At 48.8% G+C, this 22,810-nt stretch overlaps 1 protein-coding gene across 1 annotated transcript in view; it reads left to right on the top strand.

Annotated features, from left to right (window-relative positions):
- Positions 1–10,466, top strand: part of AMBRA1 (autophagy and beclin 1 regulator 1) — a 116,814-nt gene extending 106,348 nt beyond the window's left edge. Inside the window, 1 exon segment of the mRNA XM_005419436.2 lies at positions 8,879–10,466. Coding sequence (XP_005419493.1) covers positions 8,879–9,369 — 491 coding nt within the window. The 3' untranslated portion in view covers positions 9,370–10,466.
- The last annotated feature ends 12,344 nt before the right edge of the window (positions 10,467–22,810 follow it).

The raw sequence follows: 22,810 nt of genomic DNA, 5'->3' as shown, positions 1-22,810 counted from the left end.
GGGCAAGGGATACAAGGGAGGAAAACTCCTTGGGACAGGAGGGGTTAACAACTGGATGTGGGAGGAAAGGGTTTGAAACTTGGCAGAAAAGTAGCTAAGTAGCTAAGAGATTAACCAACACCTGGCTCAACTGAATGACAAAGACAAATCTGTGTCACTCCAAAAGCAAGGGGAAAAAAGCCCAAAAAACTACCAAACAACAAATCAAACAATAACCTGCAAAATAAAAACACACTAAACAGTCCACATCCTGTCAGGGCATTTGGATACTCCTTTTATCTCTTCAGCAAAGATTTCTCCCACCTAATTTACCTGTAGCCAGGCACAGATGATCGGGAGAGTGAATCTTTGGCCATATGAATAGAAAAGTTGTCTTTTTCCCATGCTTTGAGGAAGGAAATTTCATTCTTCTCCAGATCACTGTCTCTGTGTAGAATCAACTGTACTGCCTTCATTCCTCACGCATCTCCTGATCTCCTAACCATCATCAAGGCTGCAAGCTGCAGAGAGTTATCCTTTCTGCCTCTGTGTTAGAGTTCAGCTTGATCCTCCAACTTACACCAGAGGTCTGCAGGCTTCACAAGCTCAACGTTTTGATACAAAATAAAATCACTTCTGTAAATCATTCTAAATCACTTCTCACAAAGCATCTTTGAGGATACTGTTTAGTTTGATTGATGAGGTACGTGATGAGTGCCCAGTTCAGCTATACAAAAATGTCTCTAGTGGTTAGCAGTCCAGGAAAACTTATCAATATGTAAGGAGCTGGAAACAGCTACTGTGCAATTCCTGTACAAAGTCACTAATCTGTTGAAAACATTGATTTATCCAAGCTTCTTGTCTCAATACTGTAACTTTGTGCTTTCATTCAGCTCTGAAGGCTTGGCTAGGTAGGGGTTGGGCAGTATATACATAGGAAAGACAAGAGAAAATCAGGGAGACAGTTTTGAAGTTGTTGGTTCATGATAAACCTCCTTGGCTTTGGGAAGTAGCCCACAACGTGCCTGTGTGTGCCTGTATGCCTGCTTGTTCTCTATCATTCTGAAAGTTACATTTTGGTATGTGACTCTTCCACAGTTTCTGCTGTGTAGTATCCAGCATGTGTGATATGGCTTTGTGTTTCTCTGATCTCAGCTCTTCTGTACAAAGTTAAGTGGGAAATTCCTGCCCGCTGGGGTTGCCGTCTGCTTATCTCAGCAGAGCTGAGATTAACCTCTCTGGGAGGTTGGTACAATTGATGGCCTGTGAATAAGACTGGAACACAGACTGTCTGGACAAATGCTGAACTCATGGGAACTGGTTCTTCCACTGAGTGTGGAACACTGACTGAGAACATGACACAGTGTGGGACCTTCTTGCATCAAGGCCATGATGGCTGATGCTGCAGGCTTTTGGAATCAGTTAAACCAGGATAGTTCTCCAACACTGCTTCTCTCTCCTGCTGTTCTGCAATCATCTGACAGTTTCTTTATATTATTCTTTCTAACTTTTCAATTTCCAGATCTAGATCATAGGTTTTAACTAGACTGTTAATGAGACAGGGAAAGGGCTGTTCTTTACCAGTGCCTTGGCAGGATATCTACAAAGAAGAAAAATATGTAACATTTGGAAGAAAAGCAGTGTAAATAACAAGCCTGGGACAGGTACTTCTCTTCATCTCTCTTTCTTGCTTGGAAGAAGATCAGCAAGTTCCACATCTGGTGCAATTTCCATCTCAGACATTGACTTACCACATGTCCCCTTGCAAATGGCCACACCTGCAAAATGAGGTGTCACTCTTGTCAGCTGTATTGGGGCCTGTAGAACAAAGGAGTTACTGCAGTTTAAACATGTGCATCAGAGATGAGCCAAGGCGTTTTACCTGTTGTTGGTCAGTTCCTATGCCAGTTGCATCCTCAGTGGAAATTCCTGTGTAAGGGCTCAAGAGTAACTTGAAACAGGGAACTGTGAAGTCTATAATGGTCAGGAGGATGAAGGATCAAAAAATCAATAGTAGTACACAATAGAAGAATAGTACAAAGACCTGACATGAAGCAGAGAGACAAATTTTCTTCTGCTTTTACCGACACCTTAGGCAGTTAGCCAGGTGCTTGTGGCATTGGTGGTCTGGCTCATCTTTGTGCTTCACATTACGCATGAGCATTACTGGCTGGTTGTGATGGTAAGCCAGCCATTTTCCTAGCATCATCAACTCTTGTGATGCACATCCAGTGTGTTCCAGCAGGCAACAGGCAAGACCAGGTGCTGTGGTGCTTTCCTGATGGCTAATTTACCCACTGTATGTGCCGTAACTGTGCCTGCTGGAAGGAAAACTGTGTTTCCTAATAGCATGATCTAGATGTCAGGGGCAAAAAGGCAAAAAAAAAAAAAAAAAAAGAGAAGAAATGTGAGAAATGTGCTACCAGTAACTTGGGGTATGACCCAGGGCAAATTATTAATCATCTAGTAAATGGGAATTAATCTTCCCGTAGTACAGCACACCAGGGGCTGTGGAGATTAATTCGTGTTTTGTATGGGGCTTTCGAGATGGAAATCACTATGTAAAGGCTTAGCAGAATTATCATCAGCAGAATGGATAAATCAAGTGTGATTCTGAGTAATGTAAAGGAAAGTGGTCTAGTTATTGCCCTGCCATGAGGGGTGAAAAAGCCCTGACCAACTGACCAACCAACTGAAAAAAAAACCCTTGTAAGGTTTAAAAAAAATAAAAGAAAGGCTAATGCCACCCTGAGAGTGGGTTTCTGTCCTCTGTCCTGTCAGCCCTGCTGTTGTGGGGAATTCTGGCTCAGGGCATTTCTTGCAGATATGTGCTTACTGTACAAAAAAAAGAGAGTATGTAGAATTGCATCAGAAATCTAATTAAGTTCTGTGCGGGTATAAATAGTTTCCTTTTCTCATGCAAAGCTCTGCGGGGACTTTGCTGCTCTGATTATCTTTCTACCTCCTTTGGAGGAATGAATATATGATGACTTTATTAGAAGTGAATCCCTCTAATGTCTGAATCTTTCTGTTTTGCAGCAGTTAATAGCAGACTTGTGAACTCTGCTTCCATGCCACACATAAAGGAAAGGTAGTTAGAGTTGAGAGAAAACTAGGAGAGGTACCAAGAAATACTTAAAACAGTGTTTAAACTGTCTCCTGTTTTCTTTTAAGCTGACAGACATAGTGGAAATAGTGATAGAGTTGTAACTTTGAGGCACCCTTAATTAGAAACAATCTGTTGGGCGTTACACTATGTTTTCCTTGCAAATAGACAGGCATAATGGGAGTGGGATCTGTATTTCTGTATTCAACTGGCAGATTGAATCTCACTTAAAACCCAACAAAAATTCCTAATGAGATTTAATGGCCCAAAGTTTTAACCTTTAAAAATTGTAATTCCTGGTCCAGACTGGGTCAGGCTGTGGCTGCCACTTGTTCAGGCTGTTGGATCTTCGGAATACAGTGCAAAGGCAGTAACTGCAGGGTCTGCAATTGTGCCAAAGCTGCTGCAGGCTGAGGGAGAGGGACTTCTGCAGAGCTGCAGGACACTTGTTTGATAGTGGGCCCATGCTGTTCCCTGGCTGTTGAGAGATTACCTGTCTTTCAGGTAATCCAGTTTTTAAAGAGGAAAAAAAAAAACAACAACAAATAACTGGAAAGCAATTTTTGTCATCTGATTTCCTACCATCTGCATTGTCTTTCAGGCTTAAAACTCAGTGCTTGTTGTGCAAGTAGGCACATGTTAGGAGTTACTGAAATTGTAGCCATCCGAATATTTGCTGTCACTGGGTTGCTACTTTGCCTGTCTTTGGAGGAGCAACATATGCTGTCATGCCATATACAGTTTATAACTTGCTGGGTTGAAGTGTTTACCACCAGCCAGTATAAATTTCCATCAGTTCCAACTGCTTTCAGAGGTTGCAGCAGATTCATTTGAGAGGAAAGAGGGTTGTAAAATGAAGGCTTGGGTTTGTGAGATTCAGTCTGTTGAAACTATTGATAGTGAAAAGACAGTACATGCAAGCAAAACTTTCCTGATATAAGCAAAGCATCCTGGGGATGCCTGAGGAGCACTTAGAAGCAATCAGTGTGCCTGCATGTGATGTAACTTATTTAATCTGAGACATTAGGAACACGTGTCGAGGGACTGCTTGGGCAGGAATACTTTGTCCCCAGCCGAGCCTCATGAATGCTGACAAGAAGAAACATGTTGTTTAATGTTAACTGAGCACGTTCTTGCAATGCTGTTGTCAGATGTGATGTGACTTTTGTGTAGTTAGTGTGGAAATTGGAACTGGGACACCAGAGATCAGCTTCCAGATCTGCTTTTCATCCTCCAAGTAGAAACGTGGGTAGATCCCTTAGCCTTTCATCTGCCCGTCCGTCTGTAAAATCTGCGTCATAGGTCCTATAGAACTGCAAGTTTTGATTTCTCTTTAAAATCCTCTGAAAACCACTACCGAAAAATAGACTTAGGTTCTAGAAGTATGTACGATGCAAGCCTTTACAGCGTGATCTACTCCAAGTACTTGGGTCTCTTGGGATTAAATTATGTGGGCTACTTTTAAACTCTCATTACAAAAGTAAGTTTCACTCATATGAATAGCCAAGGTAGATATTACTAAGAAAACTATTACAAGTTAAAGCAGTTGTATTTTTTCTGAGTTCTGTGGAGTTGTTTGGATTAACTACTTCAGAAAGGAAGTATGAACATGTTTCTGGGCTTGGTTGGAAAAAAAAGTAATTATTGTGGCATTAAGGGAGATATAATTATTCATAGCTGGTTATACTGTGGTGTGCCCCTCCCTTTTCTATTCTTATGCAAGGGGTGAATTAATGTAAAAATGCTGATATTTTTATCTTTGAGCATCTGAATTAGTGGGGCAGCTCGCACCTCAGAGCTATTATTTCATGTTCTCTGAAGACTTAGTTATCTCCGCAGTGCTTACTGTTCTAATTTTGAAGCTTTGTTTGCAAACATGGTTCCTAACTACAGCTGGTTTTACAAAGAGGAATGTTGAAAACAGAAGAAAATTCAAGAGCAATGTCAGTATATTGCACAGACACAGGGGAGTCTGATCTCATCCTTGCTTCTGGGGACTTTGCATTCCATCAGGAGTGTGCCATCCATGCCCAGAGATAAACAAGTTGTACTTCCTCTAATTACTTCCAAGTGCACTTCCTTTAGAAGTGGAAATACCCTGCCTTATGCCCAGCTTCATCAAAAGTTTGCAAGATGTTTTGCCTGCATAGTTTTCTGTGTCAAATTCTTGTCTTGCTGGAGTAGCATAGAGGACTTTTAAAAACAGACGCATTAGCTAGGGAATATTTAGCTAAATGTTTGAGACAGCTACATTGACAGAAATCCTCTGGTCTTTGGGATAATTGCTCTCAAGAGTAATGTTTTGTTCTGTGTTTGGAATAGATGGGAGTTTGGACCTCTGGAAAGGTCAGTTTGGTTACAGTAGAAAACATTTGTAGGAGCACAGCACTGCAGCAAGCTAATATGTGTGTTGTTTACAGCATTGCTGTTGTTTTTGCCTTTGTGGCCACCCTGAACCTTCACCAAATGGAAGTCAGCTTATTTCACTTGCTCTGAATGCTAATGTAGTCTGCATTGGCAGCCGGGTGAAAGAATGTGTGTGGGAGTCACCAGGCAGTAGGAACGGGCCGTGTGTGACTCTGTGCTGTAGCTCAGCTCAAGGCAAATGGCACAGCAAGCTTTGCTCTGAGCTAGTCAGCCAAAGTCATTGTTGAAACCTGAGAGAGGAAAAGGGGAGGACAGTCCCCAAAGCAGAGGTGTTTGTTGGCTGCTTGAATGGTGAGGCTCACTTCTGGCTCTTGATGGGCTGGAAATTTCCAACATTGCTGTATCTCTGGGATCTGAAGGTTCATGCTTCCTGCTGTGGCATCAGCCCTTGCCTGTCTTCTGAGCAAGTAGATGCCTCAGTTGGAAATTCAGCCATGGCATATGGTAATTTAGGGGCAGGGAAGAGCGAGGGGTGCTGTGGTGAAGCATATGTTTGTAATGTTGAGGAGCATTGGCTGGCTGGGAGTCCTTGCTGTTTTGCTGTTCCAGTGCTTCTGTACTGGACTCGTTTATAGTAAGTGATCTATCAAGAGTGCAGTACCTGCTGTTTCAGGAGTTGTGTAGATAGGCCTGTCTGGCATGTCTCTAGACCAGGTTGCAAATCTTGGCTTTCTTAAGCTTCCACTCCAGCCTGGCTAGATGGTTGGTAATGAAGTACGACTATGCCCTCAGAAGGATGTGATGACTGAATCCAAAACCATGCTTCTCAAAACTTCCACTTAGTTCTGCTCATGATTAATGTTTCAGTATCCCTTGGCATGCGTGTTTCTCACACTGGAGTTTTCCAGTATAATAGCTGCCTCTGTCCTCAGTCTTTGTACTCATCAGCCAAGTTCCGAGTTCATGTATCAGCCACGTCCTGAATAGGATTTTTCTGCTAGAGTTGTGGGTCAGGGTCTGCCCAGGGGGTATTCTTACTCACTCCTCTTAGGCTGTGCTGCAGATTTTCATGTGGTTACAGGTGTCTCTGTGGTCTCACTGATGCTCTTATTGAGGGGCAAGGTATAGTGCGTGTAGCAGGTTTACTGCATTCCTAGCAGGAATCTACTTACACTACTGGTGAGATGTAAATTTGCCCTTAATGTCCATAATATTTCTGCAGGAGGACAATATGTCAGCAGACTTCCTTGAGGATGAAATTAACTGTCCTGTGGTGGGGGATGCTGGCAGTGCTTGATGCAAGTACCACTGAGCCCATGAGAAAAGGGAATAAGCTGTCACTGACTGCATGGCGTCTCTTGAGTGGCATGGTGTGGACTTTGCTGAGTATCTTAGCTCACATGCTGGATATGTGATCATCCAATCATTTAGGTTGGAGAACACCTCCAAGATCATCAAATTCAACCTTTGGCCGAACACCACTGTGTAACTAAACTGTAGCACTAATTGCCATGTCCAGTCATTTATTGAATAGTTCCAGGAATTGTGACTCCACCACTTCCCTGAGCAGTTTAAATGAGTAACCACTGTCTCAGTGGAAAAAATTCTTCCTAATGTCCACCCTGAACCTTCCCTGGTGCATCTTGAGGCCATTTCTTCTTGTCCTGTTGCTGGTTAACTGGGAGAAGAGATTGGCTGCACCTCCTTTCAGGCAGTTGTAGAGAGTGATAAGGTCTCCCCTGAGCCTGCTTTTCTCCAGGCTAAACAACCTCAGTTCCCTCAGCTGCTCTTCTTATGACGTGTGCTCCAGACCTTTCACCAGCATCATTGCCTTTCTCTGGATGTGTTCCAGTACCTCAATGACCTTTCTTGTTGTGAGGGGCCCAAAGCTGGGCACAGGGTTCAAGGCATGGCCTCACTAGTGCTGTGTACAGGGAGACAATCTGCCCTGATCCTGCTGGCCATACTATTGCTGATACAGGCCATTGGCCTTCTTGGCCACCTGGACACACACTGGATCATGCTCAGCCACTGTCAGCCAGCACCCCCAGGACATTTTCTGCTGAGCAGCTTTCCAGCCCCCTTTCCCCAGCCTGTAGTGCCACCTGGGACTGTTGTGACTCAAGGGCACCTTGTTGAACCTCATGCAATTGGTCTTTGCCCTTGACCTAGCCTGTCCAGATTCCTTCTCAGACCCTTTCTACCCTCCAGCATGTCAACACTCCCAACCAACTTACTGTCAACTGTGAACTTAGTGAGAGTGCACTAGAATCCCCTCATCCAAATCATGGATAAAGATATTAAACTCCACAGCCCCAAGTATTTTTGTTTTCCTAGTCAGTGTGGCATTTTGTTTTTTATTGTGTTTTAACTCCTCCCTACATCTAGCCTTGTTGACATTTGTGTTCATTTCCTTGGTGCCAGGAGAGCTCACGGCTTTCTCCTCAAATCAGCACTGTGATAGCTTCATAGAGGTGGGAGTGAGATTTATTTCTTTAATAAGAATCAGCAAGATCCCACTGTGGAATGTTCCTAGCAGTTTATTATTACAGATTGTTCTCCTCAAATGCTCCGGGTAGGGTTTGTAGCAAAAGGAGGATGTTGAGAAACTGAACTGGAGTGAACTTCCCTGTCATGGTGTTTTAATCTTCTACATGGACAATTCTGTGGTGAGATTTTGTTCTCCTGAAGTAATCTTGAGCAACCAAAGTATCTGACGATGGTTCTCTCAGAGCTCACTACAGCCTGACAATAAAGGGAAGCCTCAGAGATAAGAGTAGACAAAGACTGTAGGTCTTGAGATGTTTTTTGTATTCCTTGAAAGATAGCAGTCAAGGGGAGCAGGAGCCTACACGCTTGATCATAGCTTATGTGGAAGACCATGTTCTGTAGCTGCTGTCTGCTGTTGGCCAGCTTCTTTTGTCCTCCCTAGATTGACACTGGGGACATTGCCAGTGTGTATCTGCCTGCTTCTCAAACAGGTGAATTAGGAAAAGCCATGGAGTTCTCTAAAAGCCATGGTGAACTGTTTGGTTTATTGCAGTGCAAACTGAGGTGTCTCTTCCTGTCCCCATGGGGCTGGCAAGATAATCTCTACAGCTGTGATAAAGCATCCTGCCTCTTTGGTTACTACCCGTTCCCCCATCTTCATGGCTAGATAAGAGCTGCTTTTCCAAGGCTTGGACATGAAAATCTCTGAGGGTTACCTGTGGAAATTACCAAGATTTTCTTGGCAGAATTCATTGCCTTTGTTTGACACTTAACCAAGTGGCAAGTTATGGAAATAAAATACTGGGCTCTGTCTGGAATAGAACCTTCATCTTCTGTCCCAGCACACGCACACTGCATGATGCAACTACTCTGCATGCTTTATTTTGTGTCATAGTTTGCCTTGTGCACCAGAGTTGCTTCTGCTTTCTTTTGCAGGTGAAGGTCCAGAATATGGGGCCAGTGGGGAGGATGCCCTGAGTAGGATTCAAAGGCTGATGGCAGAAGGTGGCATGACTGCCGTGGTTCAGCGGGAGCAGAGCACCACCATGGCGTCCATGGGCGGCTTTGGCAACAACATCATTGTGAGCCACCGGATCCACCGCAGCTCTCAGACTGGCACAGAGCCCACTGGAGCTGAGGGCACGTCAGCACAGCAGTCCACCTCTCAGCAGCTGGGCACAGAGCTGGAGGGACGGATCCTGTCGGAGTCCATGCAGCTGCCGGAGCATGGCCTGAGCCCGCGGACAGCCCCTAGTGGGAGTGAAGGACAAAGCGCTGGTGACCTGGATCTGCCAGAGCAGGCCCAGTCCTCCATGGACACCGAGGGACCAACTGAATACAGTGACCTAACTAACAATAACCATCTTCCTGACAGTACCAACTTCTGTAGTAATGACAGCACCAGTGGGGAGTCGCGGAACAGGTAGAGATTGAGTTGTGTATTGGTGCTACCCTTGTACTGCTCAGCAGAGACCTGTACCTCACAGCTGGCCAGGAGCTGGAAGAGCAGGGATGGGTGGCTCTAACAGGATGCTGGTGGTTCAGAGGGCTTCTCTGTCCTGGGTGATGGGGGAAGGGATAAGAATTGCAAGGGAAGCCATGGGAAAGAAAGCATACTTAACTTCCAACATTCCCACCGCTGAGGAGTTAACAGGAATACAAACCACACTTGCTGCACATCAGCCAAATTTTGAAGCCCCATGGCATCTCCGGAGCTAAGCCCTGCAACTTGGTGTGTCATCCTTTGTAAAGCCTTTTTCCTTTCCTTTTTCCTGCCCTTTTATACCCATGGAGCTGAACAGTAGAGTGAAGAAAGGGAATGGGGCCTGCAGCATCCTTCTGGAGACAGGCAGTACTGGGCAAACCCAGGCGTGATGCTCCAGCTCTGTTGCTGGAGTGGAGGAGTCTTCCAGGCCACAGTCCCTCTCCATAGCACAGCACTGCTCCCCCAGATTGTGGTGTTCTGAGACCAGTCCTGCCTATGCTGTGGTCTTTTCTGGGAAGAACTGGGCTTCACCAGAACCTGCATGGCTCAGGATATGCTCACAGGTGGAATCTTTCCTTTTTAGAGTTAGTTTAGGACTTGGCAGGAATCGAAGCAGAGATGCCATATGGATGGGTAGAGGGACAAGGGCTACTGCTCTCTAATCAGGATGCAGTTCTCACAAGGATATTCTAAGCTGTGCCAATATTAACACGAATGAGCCACTCCAGTGGTTTCGTGGTGCCAGGACTGAGCTGCACATCCTTGACAGGGGGCAGGAAGTCTCTTTTCAGCTCCAGGCCAGGGTGTGAGGTATGGGTCTGTGATGTAAGGTGTTGCATGTGAAATCTTGACCTTGTACATGTAGTTTCTAGTGGAAAAGTCAAGGCTCTGATACTTTGTTTTTAGTCTCAAATGTGATTTTCCTTTTCGTTTGTAACTCTCCATCCCTAGCAGGCTTATGGAGGAAGTACGGGGAGAGTGTGAGTGCTGACGAGGGAAACACCAAAGATCAATGTCATTAAAATATGGCAAACCCTTGCTTGACCTCCTGTCTTCATTTGTGTGATGGTTGTCTCTGTCTTTGGCCTTGGGGATGGATATATCCATCTCAGAAGCTCTAGGCAGCATGCAAATGTCAGATGATGACCACCCCTTTCCCCGGAGGAAAGCAGACTCAGCCTGTGAGTTGAAAGTCCAAAACTGGGAAACAAGGAGGTGCATTTGGGAGTCTTACTTGCAAATCGCATCTTAACCAGCCTGGAGATGAGCAGGCACCTCTGCATTTCCCATCATTCAAGTACTGCACTAAGGAGAAAGAAGGGCATTTCACCTATCCTGTGTAAAAAGCTGTGTAGAGGTGCAGCACTGAACATCTTGGGCAAGCACAGAGTGGTCTGTCTTGCTGACCCCTTGATGCAGAAGAGGGTTGCAGTATCTGGCTGTTCTGGATAGAGGAATGCACAGTCCTCTGTTACCACTGTGGTGTGAGGGATGTTTCCAGTGCTGTCTGAGCACCTGCCAGCAGCTGCTGTGCTCCTGCCCAGCTCCTCTAGATTCTCTGCTGCTAAGACATTACAATAAATAAGTCTGTCATTAGGCAGCACTCAAGCTCCCAGTCAGAAGAGTCTGTTAGAGAACATTAAGCAAATCTTCCCTTAAATCACAGCCTGGAGATGAACCTTAAATCAAATCAGTTGCTGCCAGGCCTCATTGCTGAGTGTTAATGAGGCTCTAAAATCTGCCCCAAGCCAACCACATCCCTGATCTGACAGGAGAGCAGCCTGAAAAATGGGATTCCCTTGTGTGGCAAGGAAGGTTTCATGCATCCCTGTTTTGCCTTACAGTGGAGGGGCCTGAGGATGTGCTGGCAGCTGGGAGCCAGAAGAGCTATGTCTCAGATGGACAGACAAGGCAGTGCAGGTCTAGACAGAGCTGTTTATTGCTCTGCTTGAAAACAAACTGAAACAGAACCTGGAAAAAAACCTGCTTCAGCTCAGCCTGACATCACTTCTTCCCTCTCCCTGCATGATTCCTGGAAGAACCTTGAGGCCCATTCTTGGTAGATGTGTTGCAGAGCATTTATAGATATCCATTTTCAGAATGAGCCAAGCTATCTACAGAAAAATTTCCATCTCAGTTGGAGAAGTGTCTTGTGGGCTGCCTCGCCCTGTGCTGGCAGATTCTCAGAGCCTGGCGCGCGCTGTTGCTGGGCGCTCTGGCCAGGCTGCTGTGCAGAGCCTTGAAACCTCCTCTGCCCATGGCTTCCTCTTGGTCCAGACCTGCCCACACTGGAGACTGTGGCAGAGCAGGGGGCTGAGCTCCAGTGGGAGCCAGAGCAAACCACAACCACTGTCTTTGCCATTGGCATGGGATGTCTCTGGAAGCTCTAAAGCACTTTTCCATTCAAGACTTGAAGGGGATACTCTTCCTGATGAGGTAAGAGTGGAGGCCTGGTCAGAGCACGTAGCTTTGTAGCTTGGGGCAAAAGGCTGCTAACAGCTGAGCCTGACTGCAGCCTGCCTTCCTACAGGCTTTAAGCAGGAGCTGTGGGCACAGTGGGTGTGGACAGGCTTAATCTTCTGGTGCTGCCTTGGACATGTTTCTAGCTGACCTGTTGTTGCTACACAACTGAGCAGGCACTCTCAGTGGTGATGGGCTTATGTGTACAGAGAGCAGTGTTTTCAGTTTCAGACCTAGGAAAACTCAGATTATCCCTGCCTGAGACCTGATGGAGCTATGTGGGTGAATGGGTGAGAAGGGGACAGGAGGGAAAATTGAGCCCACTTAGGCAATGAGCTCACCCACACCCAGCCCAATGTAATTTATTTATTATGCCTCCCATGCTTCTTGTGGGACAGAAGTCTTTTTCTGCTTTGGACTACCCTGCTCCAGCCCAGCAGTTTTCCTCCGTTGTTTCAGGCAGGGCTGATCTAACTGTATCCTCAAGCAACACCCCTGAGTCTTTGTGGTGACCTGAGGCCTGGAGCCCTGCACAGAAGAGCAGGCAGTGGGATTGCCCATCCCAGGGACAGCAGCACAGCAGCTCAGGGCTCCTTCCCCAAGCCTTGCAACTTTACCTGCTCACTGCAGTGTGACAATGCAGCACTGAGGCAAATGCAGTGCCAGGAGCAACATGGAAATTCAACAAGAGCTGCTTCAGGAAACCAAACCAGAGCTATGCGTACTTGCTGGCCCAATTTAGGAGGCAAAGTGAGAGCTTTGCTGCGTAGGAGCAGGAAATAATCTTGAAAAGTGAAAGCTTTTCTCAGCCATAGACTGTCAGGAGCCTTTAAATGTGCTAACAAAATCCTTGGAAAATGAGAAATACAGTGCAGAGAATTTTATTTAGCTTTCAAAAGGCTCTTTTGATAATGTCCCTCACAAGAGGCTATTAAAGAAACTTAGTCACCTCAAGGGTGAGGGGTAGAGTCCTCCTGGAGATAGAAGCTGTGGGAATTGGAGTCAAAAGTAAGAGCCATTTCTTGGCATAGAATGAGGTTAATGGTGGGTTGGTCGGGTTCAGTAGGAGCCAGTGTTCTCTAAAAGCCCTAATGAGCTGAAAGAGAAGGGGAACAGCTGATGATACAAGATTATTTAGGTTAGCTAGGAAGGGAGAATGTGCCAGAAACCTGGGGCAGTGGGAGGAGGTAGTGGTTGGAGCTTCCTTGGTGGAAGGGGACTTTTTGTATGAATCCATCACAGATGGAAACCTGCATGGGCGCTGCTGCAGCCAGTGAATGCTCCAGCTTTCTGGGGCTTGGACCCCACCAGAGGGCGAGCACTGCCTGGAGGGAGACCTGGGATCCCAGAGAAGGTTGCTGAAGCCCTGCCAGGTGGTACAGTGAAGTGGTGATGCCTGCTTCTTCTTGTGAGTCCTGGGCTTTCTGCCCTCACTCCTTGGCTTACCTATTGCTCCATATCCAAGTACTTCTTTTTGACCCTCTCAGAAGTCCCACCCCACACGTGGCTGCTGTGGGGTGACCTTGTAGCTGTATGTGACCACCAGGAGATGTGCTGGGCAGGAAGGAGAGGCAGGGACCTGGTCACAGCTGGGTGTGTGGGGAGTCTCTCCCATCACTATTGATGCCAAAGCCAAGCCTCATAACTGGTTCCTCCAGTTGCTGCTCAGGCTGCTGGCTAGGGAGTAGTTGCCCTCTCTGTTCAATCCTAATCTGTCAGAGAAGTTATTTTTCAATAGGAAAAGGCAAATTAATTAAAGTGTGCAGCATGTGAACCATCCACCACTAACTGGGATCTTGGTGTGCAGTGCATAAATATCATGCCATTGCCACTTCTGCATGGAGGGGGTCCTCAGCACACGAGGGAGCTGGAAGGCAAAGCACTTTCCAGCTGCCACTCTGCCAGCCAATTAATGCCTGTGTCCTTCTCCCCTCATCTCCAGGAGCAGAGGCCTCTCCCCCCTCCCTGCCCAGCTCCTGCCTCATACAGCCTGTACAGCCACTCCATGCACTCTGCCGAGCACGAGGATTTGTTTTCCCCACAGCATCTCAAGCAGAAGTGCCTCTCATCTGCTCCCAGTGAGCTCCCTGGGCTCCTCTTGTTTTGCCTTTCAAGCAGTTGTTGATGGCATGCGGCACCAGTAGGAGCTGGCAGGGATCAAGCTTCTTCCCCAGGATGCTGGCCCTGGGCATCAGCTCTTTCTGCCAGGAGCCAGCATCCCAGAGAGGACACTGTGAGGCTTCCCCTTTGCCTCTGATCTGAAAATCAATATGCTGCTGCTTGGTCTCCAAGCATCCACCTTCTGTGCCAGGATCTTGCCTGCCAATGCAGGCCAGGCTGCTCCAGCTTCGTGGTGCCACAGGGGAGGGACTGGGGGTCCCATGCAAGCTGCTCAAATAACTCAGGAGGACAGGCAAAGTGTGAGCAGTGGGAGATGTGAGCACAGCAGGGAGCAAATGCCACCACTGGAAAAGGCAGCCAGACACAGAAGTCTCCAGGAGCACCTGTTGCTGAAACTGGACCAGTGTGTATGTGGAGTGTTGCAGCTGGTCTCTGCCACCCCACTGAGCCTTCACTTCAGCTGTGGCTGGCCAGCCAGTGAGCTTCAGGCAGGCACATGGATTTTGGCAGCTGCTGAGGTTTGCCTTTCTGTCCTTGCATCCTGCCCTGTTTCAGCTTGGCTGGTGGAGTTGGTTTTTGGAGTCCCTGCTCTTTCCAAGCTCAGGAAACACCCGAAACTCCCTGGCCTTTCACCCTTACCCTCTGAGCTCCTAGCTCTTCAGCTAGGAGTTCTTCAGCTTCACAGAGGCTAGGGTAAATAGCAAACACTGCAAAAATGTGAGATGTGGTAATTTAGGCTTGGTTCTTTCTATTTCTTAGGCTCATCTTCATGGCTTTTTCCTGGAGTTTAATGCTGGACCCCTGATACCATCACAGCTATTAAAGCTTGTCCCTCAATCCCCAGTTCAATAATACAGTAATAGCCTGATAGGATCAGGAGCTGGCTCTGGTGGCAGATGGACTCCAGTCCCTTCTCCAGCACAGCGTGGGGCACTGCCACCCCACTGCAGGGAAACTTTAATTTGCAGATTATCTGTTTTCACTGCAGACTTTGGGGATGGGGGATGAGTAAGTGGTGGTTGCTGGCTGCTGACCAGGCACTGCTGAGAGCCCTTTGCTGGCTGGTATCCAAGCCCAGCTTCTCTCCTTCCCCTGGCTCCTTGTCAAACTCCCCCAGGGTGTTGTGATCGAGGATCTGCTCTTTTCCCTGGGGGTCATTACCTCTGGGTTTGCTCGTCCAGCCAGACAAGGCCATACCACACCCAGGGGTCCATGCTTGTGCAGGGGCTGTAAACGCCTTCCCCCTCCAGCCTCTGGCAGAATTAGAAAAGGCTCAGAGGGGCTAATGAAGACTGACTGGTTGCCACTGGGGAGGCTGATACTAAAACGTTTAAGTGTTACAGCAGTACAGAGGATTGTACTTATCTGCCTGCCCACTGCAAAAGTTCCCATGGAAGCCCTGCCAGCAGCCCTCTGTTAATAACCTACATCAAAGGACATGCTAATTAAAACAATTATTTAGGGAGGGACTGAGGCTGGTCCTGCTGCATTGCTGAGGGGGGCACAAGCACAGCCATTAAACAGCAGTTTTAGGGCTCTGGTACCTAGTATGACTGGCAATAACAAGTAATAACTGAGAAAGACAAGATTTTTTCATCCATAGGGAGCACCTGGACCACAGGTCCCAGTCAAGGAGGATAGAGCTGAGCATGCAAAAGCAGCAGTAACCTGGCCCAGGATGCTGCCCTGCACCCAGCCTTTCCCACCCACAATGTGGGAGTAAAGATCTTGCACCACGAACTCTTTATTTCAGTGTCACGCGAGCTCCGCTGGCTCCTGGTGGGGGGTTGGGGCTGCTCCCTGCAGAGCTGCAGCCCCAGGCTGAGTCTGGGCAGCGCTCGGGGTGCAGTGACCCAGGAGAAGCCCTGGAGATGGATTTGCTCCGGAGGCACTGAGGATGGCTAAGCCCAGCATTGCTTTTTTGATGAGATCTCAGATTTGGTTGACAAAGGTAGCTGTGTTGGCATAATATGCTTAGGCTCCTGTAAGGTATTTGACGTAATACTTCCTGACAGCCTGATCGGAAATTAGCCCTATGCAGTGCTCTGTGGGTTTAATGCAGCTAAGTGCAAGGCCGTATGTTTGGGGAGGCAGAATGTAGGTCACCGCAGTGACACAGGGCTGCACGGCACCAGCAGCCAGGCAAAGGTCAAAGCACCCGCTGGGGCCTGTCCCACACATGGACTGAGCTCATTCCCTACTAGGTACTTTGGAAATTAAACTTGAGAAATTGCTCAGCTAAAACCCCACCAGGACTCCAAGGTGCCACAAAGGAGCGAGCTCAGCGATACCAGCAGTCAGAAAACCACCAGTGAGCAGAATTCCCATCCAGGTCCCTCATGCTGCTCCCTGCCTCGGTGCGGTTGGTTCCTGCAGGGTGCAGCAGGATGGGAAATCACCTTTCCCCTGGGTTTCTTCAGGCTCCTGTCCCCTGTTTCCTTCCCTGCTCTTTGGCTCTTACCCCTGCCTAGGTGGTTTTCTCTAGCAACCATCTCCTGCATTTTGTTTCCTCCCCCTCTGGAACATTATTTATCTTGTGCTTGTTAGTGTGCATGGGCTTTCCTTCCTAGGAGTGCTGCTTCCCACAAAGTTAATGGGACTAATGGGAGCAGGGTGTTCTTGATGCTTGCCAGGATTCAGGTCCATCCACTGTGGGGGTCACTCGCTGGTCATTTGAAGCTCTGCCTTTGGGCAGACCCACCCTGCATGGAACTCCTCAATGCTGCCAGCCCCAGCCCCACTAGCTGCACAAATGTTAGCTTAAGGAACAGCAAACAACCCTGAAACTGCTGAGGTTCCTCCCACCTCGAGCAGCCCTTGCTCTGTCTTCATCAAGGCTGTTTAAGGCTGTCCAGATGGCCTAATGTACCTCATCAAAGTACAATTTGTATCGCAGCGCGCAGCTATTTGAAGCATGCCAGCTTGGGGCTGGCAGTAACACTTTGGCCAGTGACACATCTGCCTCAATTCATTGGGGAGGTGATGGATGGAGGGAATGTGATCTGTAGCCCAGTGTGGGAAGGCTGGCCCACAGAGGGACCGGGGGGTGGCTTTTGCATGGCAGATGTGGGCTGGTTCTGGTTGGGTCTCCCCGAGGCATTGGCAGCTACTGCTGTAGGGATGGTTGGAGATGCAACAGGTCCCATCCTTTGGGAAGCACCTGGAAAAGCACTTTGAGACCAGCAGGAGCATGGGGTTTATCTCTCCAGCTGCCCTGATCCCACTTGCAGCTCCACTGGTTTAATGTGAGCCCTTTGCAGCCCCAAAAGGTTGTTCCTTTCTGCTGGCATCTTCAGCTATTTGGAGGAAATTTATTAAGCACTGCTTTGCTTTGCTTGCACTCTCTGGACAGGCTCTGTGTGCTGCAAGGGTTCTCATGCAGCCTTCCTCACAAGGCTGATGAGCTCCTGCTCCACAGCTAATGTGGGAGAGGTCTTGACTTCTGTGCTGGGGATGCTGCAAGGTTTCCAGGTGAGGTCTCAGGCCCTGAATGGGTGAAAAAAGTAAATTTTCATAAAATAGTTTTACCTTTCAAACAAATAAGACTACAGCTGCTTACTTTCCTCTTTTGAAATACTATCATTACAATAATGCTTCTTTAAATTTCAGTCATACAACCTATTTAGGGTCAGACACTCAAATGGGTATAAATTAATTCAGCTCATCAGAATGTGGTATTCCTGAGAAGAAAATTTGCCCTCAAAATATGTTGCTCTCACTCAACTCTGAAAATGAATATAGATTTTCCCCACTTTACAGTAGCAAGAGAAGATCCTATTTTTTTCATCATGCTATGGAAATGCCTGCCATCCCACTTCCCAGCAGTATTGGGGGATGCTGGCACACCACAAGAGCTGGGGGAGAGCAGAGCTGGTGCGAGCAACTGCCTTGGTGGGTGCATGAAGGGAGACTGGAGGAGTTGCATAAGGGTGGTTCAACCAAGGAGCTGCATGGACCAGCATCTGGAAAAGGTACAGCCAGAGTGTGGGGATAGGAGTGCTGTGAAATGGGGTCTGAATCCCCTCCACTCCTGTGGGGGGATCTCAGCCAGTTCCCCCGCAAGGGACAGTGGCTGGTAACAGTGCATCTCCAGCACGGCAGTTGGAAGCACTTGCTCTCTGGAGGTGTTGACAGCTCCTCTCCTCACATTCCAGGTTTCAAGGCCACGTACCCAATCCCCTCTTGGAAGCGGCTCTGGTCCCTGACTGCATCTGACTGGGCTCTGACTCTGCCTGGCTGCCTAGACTCATCCCTATCTGCAGCTCCATCCTCCGGCCGAATCCCCCAGGGGCTGGAAATTACCTCCCATCACAGGCTCATTTTCATTAATAAAAACTCCAGGCTGGGCTGGGATTTTTTATTTGTTTGCTGATGTGATTACCTACCTCCCACCTGTGGCTCCCCAGGCCCAGCCCAATGGAGAGGGGGATGCTTCACGTGGGTGAATAGGCTCTCAGGGGCACCTTTGCTCTATGTCATGCCCAAAATATCCCAAAGCTCCAAATCCCTGTCCCAGACAGCTCTTCAGCCCAGCCTCCTCTAGCTGCTGGGAAGGGAAGCTGCAGACCCTACTCCAGCTGCAGAGGAGTTGCTGTGCTGCATTGGAGCATCCCCCTGCCTCAGGTGAGTGTCTCAGCGCCAGGTCCCCAGGAAGAAGCACTTTGCTACGGCCTGCCACAGGAGCTGTGCCAGGTGGAGCACAGCAGGCCTGGCCGTGGGGAAGACAGGAAGGCTGTGTGTGTGCATGTGTGTACACACCTGTGTGTGTGCGTGTGCAGGGGGGCACCCACAGAGCAGAGAAGGGCTGCAGCATGGAAGGATGGAGGGACAGAGCTGGGCTAGCAGCCTCCTGCCTTCTCCCTCTTGTGCTCTCTGCCCTGAGAAACCTTATTTAAATTTATGATAAAATTACCATGAATTAAGGGGAGGGATCAGTGCCAAAACAGACGCTGCTCATTTCCAACTTGCCCACATCCTCCAGGTTTTTCTGTGTGTCCCCTCTCCTTTTTCTGAGGTGTCTCTTCCTCTCACTGAGGTTGTTGGGGGGATGGTGACCTGCCTGGCTGGAGACTGGATCCCTTTTCCCTCAGTGTGAGCTTGCTCTCTTTGACTTTTGGGTCCTGTTGAGGGGGCCTGTGCCTCCACCTTCCCCAGGGTGCCCAGCTCTGGGGTGAGTGGTCCTGGGGCCGTGCCTTGCAGGCAGCCCAGGCCCCTCCACTCCCCTGCTCTGCAGCTGCCTCTGCTCGCCTCCCAATTCCCTGGCAGACACAGCAGTGAGATTATCGTAATGATGTCCGACAAGGCAGTATCAGGAATTACGCTGATAAATCTAAACAGACAGCTTACAAAAAACCCAACAAAAACAAAACAACCACAACTGAACCCAGGCTTGTAATTTAATACAGGGTTATTAGCCTGGCCATCAGAGAACAGAGCTCTTGCATCCTGCAGCCTCGAGCCTCCTCTGTCCCTGGCTCTGCCTTGAGATATGGCCTCTTGCCATAACAAAATACTTTTAGCCATGTTTTTGGCTTGGCTTGGGGTGGTGAAGTCTCCTTGGTGAGTGCTGGGGCTGGGTGTGGGGGTACAGACTTGTGGGGTGAATGCAAAACCCCAGTGGCAGCAGGCTGCCATCATCCCTGCAGTGCATGGCAGTTCGGTACCCATGGCCAACCCACGGTGGGCTCTTCTGCCCAGGGTAAACTTCAGTGGGCAGAGGCTGGGGAAAAGAAGTGAGAGGAGGGACAGCCTCCTGTGTGTGAGGTGTCAGTGCTGGGGGCTGCCCAACAAGGCACATGGGTACCCTGTACCCATGGGCACACAGTCACACTCAATGCCCACTAGATGAAGAAAAGTGACCCACGGCCTTGTACCTTCCCCCACACCAGAGCCAGGCCCCTGTCAAACACAGGGAGATGCAGGGCAGGGACAGGATCTTTCTTGGGAAAGCAATGATCTGCTTCATTCTGGCTGTACTAAATGTTTTCTTGACACAGGAACTGCTGACTGTTTTTCACCTGCTGTGCATTTTGCACACTTGCTGTGTTCCTCTTGGTTTCCTTCCCTGTGAAGGACACTGTAGGTAGCATTAACTTTAGTGGGGCCTCTATGTGAGGTAAATGTGCCCGTGGGGAGCACAAATTCTGTCCATGTGAGGGTCAGAGCTGAGCTGCCTGAAGTGAGATGCACACACATAGAGCTCTTTGTCCCCCAGCAGTGTCAGCAATTACATCAAACCGAGGGAAATGCTCTTTTATTTAAAAGATACATTTAAAACAGGGAGTGCATTTATTAGACTGCATGTGTTTGGAAGCTAGGCTCTGCCAAGCTGCTCAGTGAAGCAAATCTGATGGCAGGGTGACTGTGCTGCAGGGCTGCTGGCTCTCTGCCCCTGCTCTGGAGAGTCCTGGGGGGCTGCAGGGGAGCCCCCAGAGAGGCTTGGGCTTGCCTCAGTGCCCCAGTGCAGGGAGGATGGCAAGGCCACCGGGAGGCTGGGCTGTGTGGCTCAGTGCCCATGTAGGGCTGGGGCTTGTCTCCTCATTTGGGATGAGTTTCTCCTCCAGGAGTGGCCACACATGCCAAAGATGGTCTCGGCTCCATGGAGGTTTGCCAGGTTTAGAGACTCCAGCCCCTGTAGCCCAGGGACCAGCGTTTCCTGTGGACGTCCTCTCCTGCACCTCTGCAACAGCTGCTGACATGTCCTGCAGAGCCCAGCAGAAAGGGTTTGCATGGATCACCTGAGCTGGGAGGTGTCAGGAGGGCAGCTGACTCCAGAGCCTTGGGAGGGCAGGCGGCAGCAGGCGGGCTCTGGGGACTCCATGCCATGCCAGGGAGGCAAGTGTCGTGTGAGTAACCATGGTGGGTTAGTGAATTCATGAATTAATGAAGTAGTGAATTGGAAAAGTAACTAATTAGACTAATCTGTTAAAGGGGCTTGAGCCCTTGGTTTCTTTTTCTCGGATGGCAGCAATCTGTGTGGGACAGTGCCTGGGAGAGGGCCCTGGGGAGCTCATGGTGACCACAGGCAGGCACAGAGTTCCCACACGCTGCCTGGCTCCATAGGCCAGCCCCAGCCCATGGGCACAGCAGTCACAGGGAAGATGTGCTGTCTTCTGTGTCATGTGAGATATGGCAGAACAGCACAAGCTTACACTCCTCACTTTTTTCTTAACTTTCTTCCTTTTATTTTTCTGTTGGTTTTTTTTTTTTTAATAATAGGTATAAAAGAAGTGATTCAGAAACACTTTCCCCCTTCCATTACCCAGAAAGCAAGTAAGAGTTGCAAGAGTGGGGTCTGCAACAAAACAATTACATTGAAATATTTGAAGTCATGCCTATACGGCAAATGTGACAAAACTGAGTGCAACCTTAAAATAGCAGCAGCAATTTTTTAAAACACAAAAAGCAGATGATTATTGACTGAAGAGACTGTAGTGCACCAGGCTGTGTGCAGGCTGTGGTGTTTAACTCTCTCCAGAGGTGCCACATCAGGCACAGGCTGCAGCTGCCCTCCTGCCTTTTGATGAGCTCAAGCTTCTGGCAGTGCCCAACAGGCACCTTTCCAAGCGTAGCATCGGGTGACAGAAGTGTGTGTCACCTGCCATATCCCCTCGCTTGATTTAAGGCTCTGATATTTGTGGCCAGGCTGAGAGCACAGCTGTGGTGCTCCCCTGGCATTTCAAGAATGCTCATGGGCCTATGGACTGATGTGAATTGCATGCCTGTGGACCAGCCTGGCATGGCAGGATGGCTTTCTGTATTAGTCACTGCTCTTTCATGCTCACCTGGCTTCCCTACATGTGCCAGAGTGTCTGTACCTTGCTTTCCTGGCTGTGCCCTGCCACAGACCGCAGGGTGAGTAGGAGCCTCTGCTGCCACCATCATCCCAGCCACTGGGGCTACACCTGCTCCATGGCTAAACATAGCCACTCCCTCCCTGGGGCTGTGGCTCTGGCATCCTTCGCTGGTGCTAAAAATGACATTTTCCAAATAATGAAAGAATCTTTCATTACGTTGTCTCTGCAAGCAACCTGGGAGGCTGGGAAGCAGCTGAGCACTAAGTGATGTGCTTAATGCAGCTTCCACATCGGTATTTTTTCCCTGTCTCCAGTTAAGGCATGCCATGAGGCATGAGAAGATGTGGCTCTGGGTGACTACTGGGGGTCTGGCTGAGGCAGCAGTGCATGGCTGGGTGCCTTCAGTCACCTTCTCTCCCAGGAAGGCTGCAGCAAACCTGCCTCTCCTTGGCCCTGCAAGTCCTCCCGCCCTGCTCCCTGCAGTGTGACTTCGTCCCAGCCTGGTCTGGGATCTGGCTCACCTTGCACCCATGAGTGACTGTACTCCAGCAAGAACTCATGTCTGGGGCTGTTTGTTCCTGATGTGCCCTGGGGACAGCTGGAATGAGGGGAAAGAGCTGTTCCTCTGGGGATTGTATTGATGGGGAAGAGGAGGGCTTGTGTACAGACGATCCTTTACCTCCTCAATGGAGAGAACAAGTGTGGGAGGCTCCAGGCAGATGTGGCCTGAAAGCAGCATTTATTTCAGACCTTTTAAACAGTTCTAAGTCCCTTTAAAAATGTCTCATCCCATGCCCTTAGGCAAATTATTAGGATAGAGACAAGTAACCATGAGGTGCTGGCCCTTCTCCCATTTCCCATAGGGATGACACTAGCCCAGGGGAAAGTTCCATGTCCCTCATGGCTGTGTTTCACCCAGCAGCACACACAGGGCAAAAGCCCACCCACAGGTGGCATCACCCTGTTGTCTGCAGCCCTGGGCATGGGCAGGGAGTCTGAGTTACT

The sequence above is a fragment of the Geospiza fortis genome, unplaced genomic scaffold (genome assembly GCF_000277835.1).
Source record: "Geospiza fortis unplaced genomic scaffold, GeoFor_1.0 scaffold66, whole genome shotgun sequence".
Classification (NCBI taxonomy): Eukaryota; Metazoa; Chordata; class Aves; order Passeriformes; family Thraupidae; genus Geospiza; species Geospiza fortis.
The sequence above is the reverse complement of the archived record's forward strand: the minus strand, read 5'-3'. Positions and strand labels throughout refer to the sequence as shown.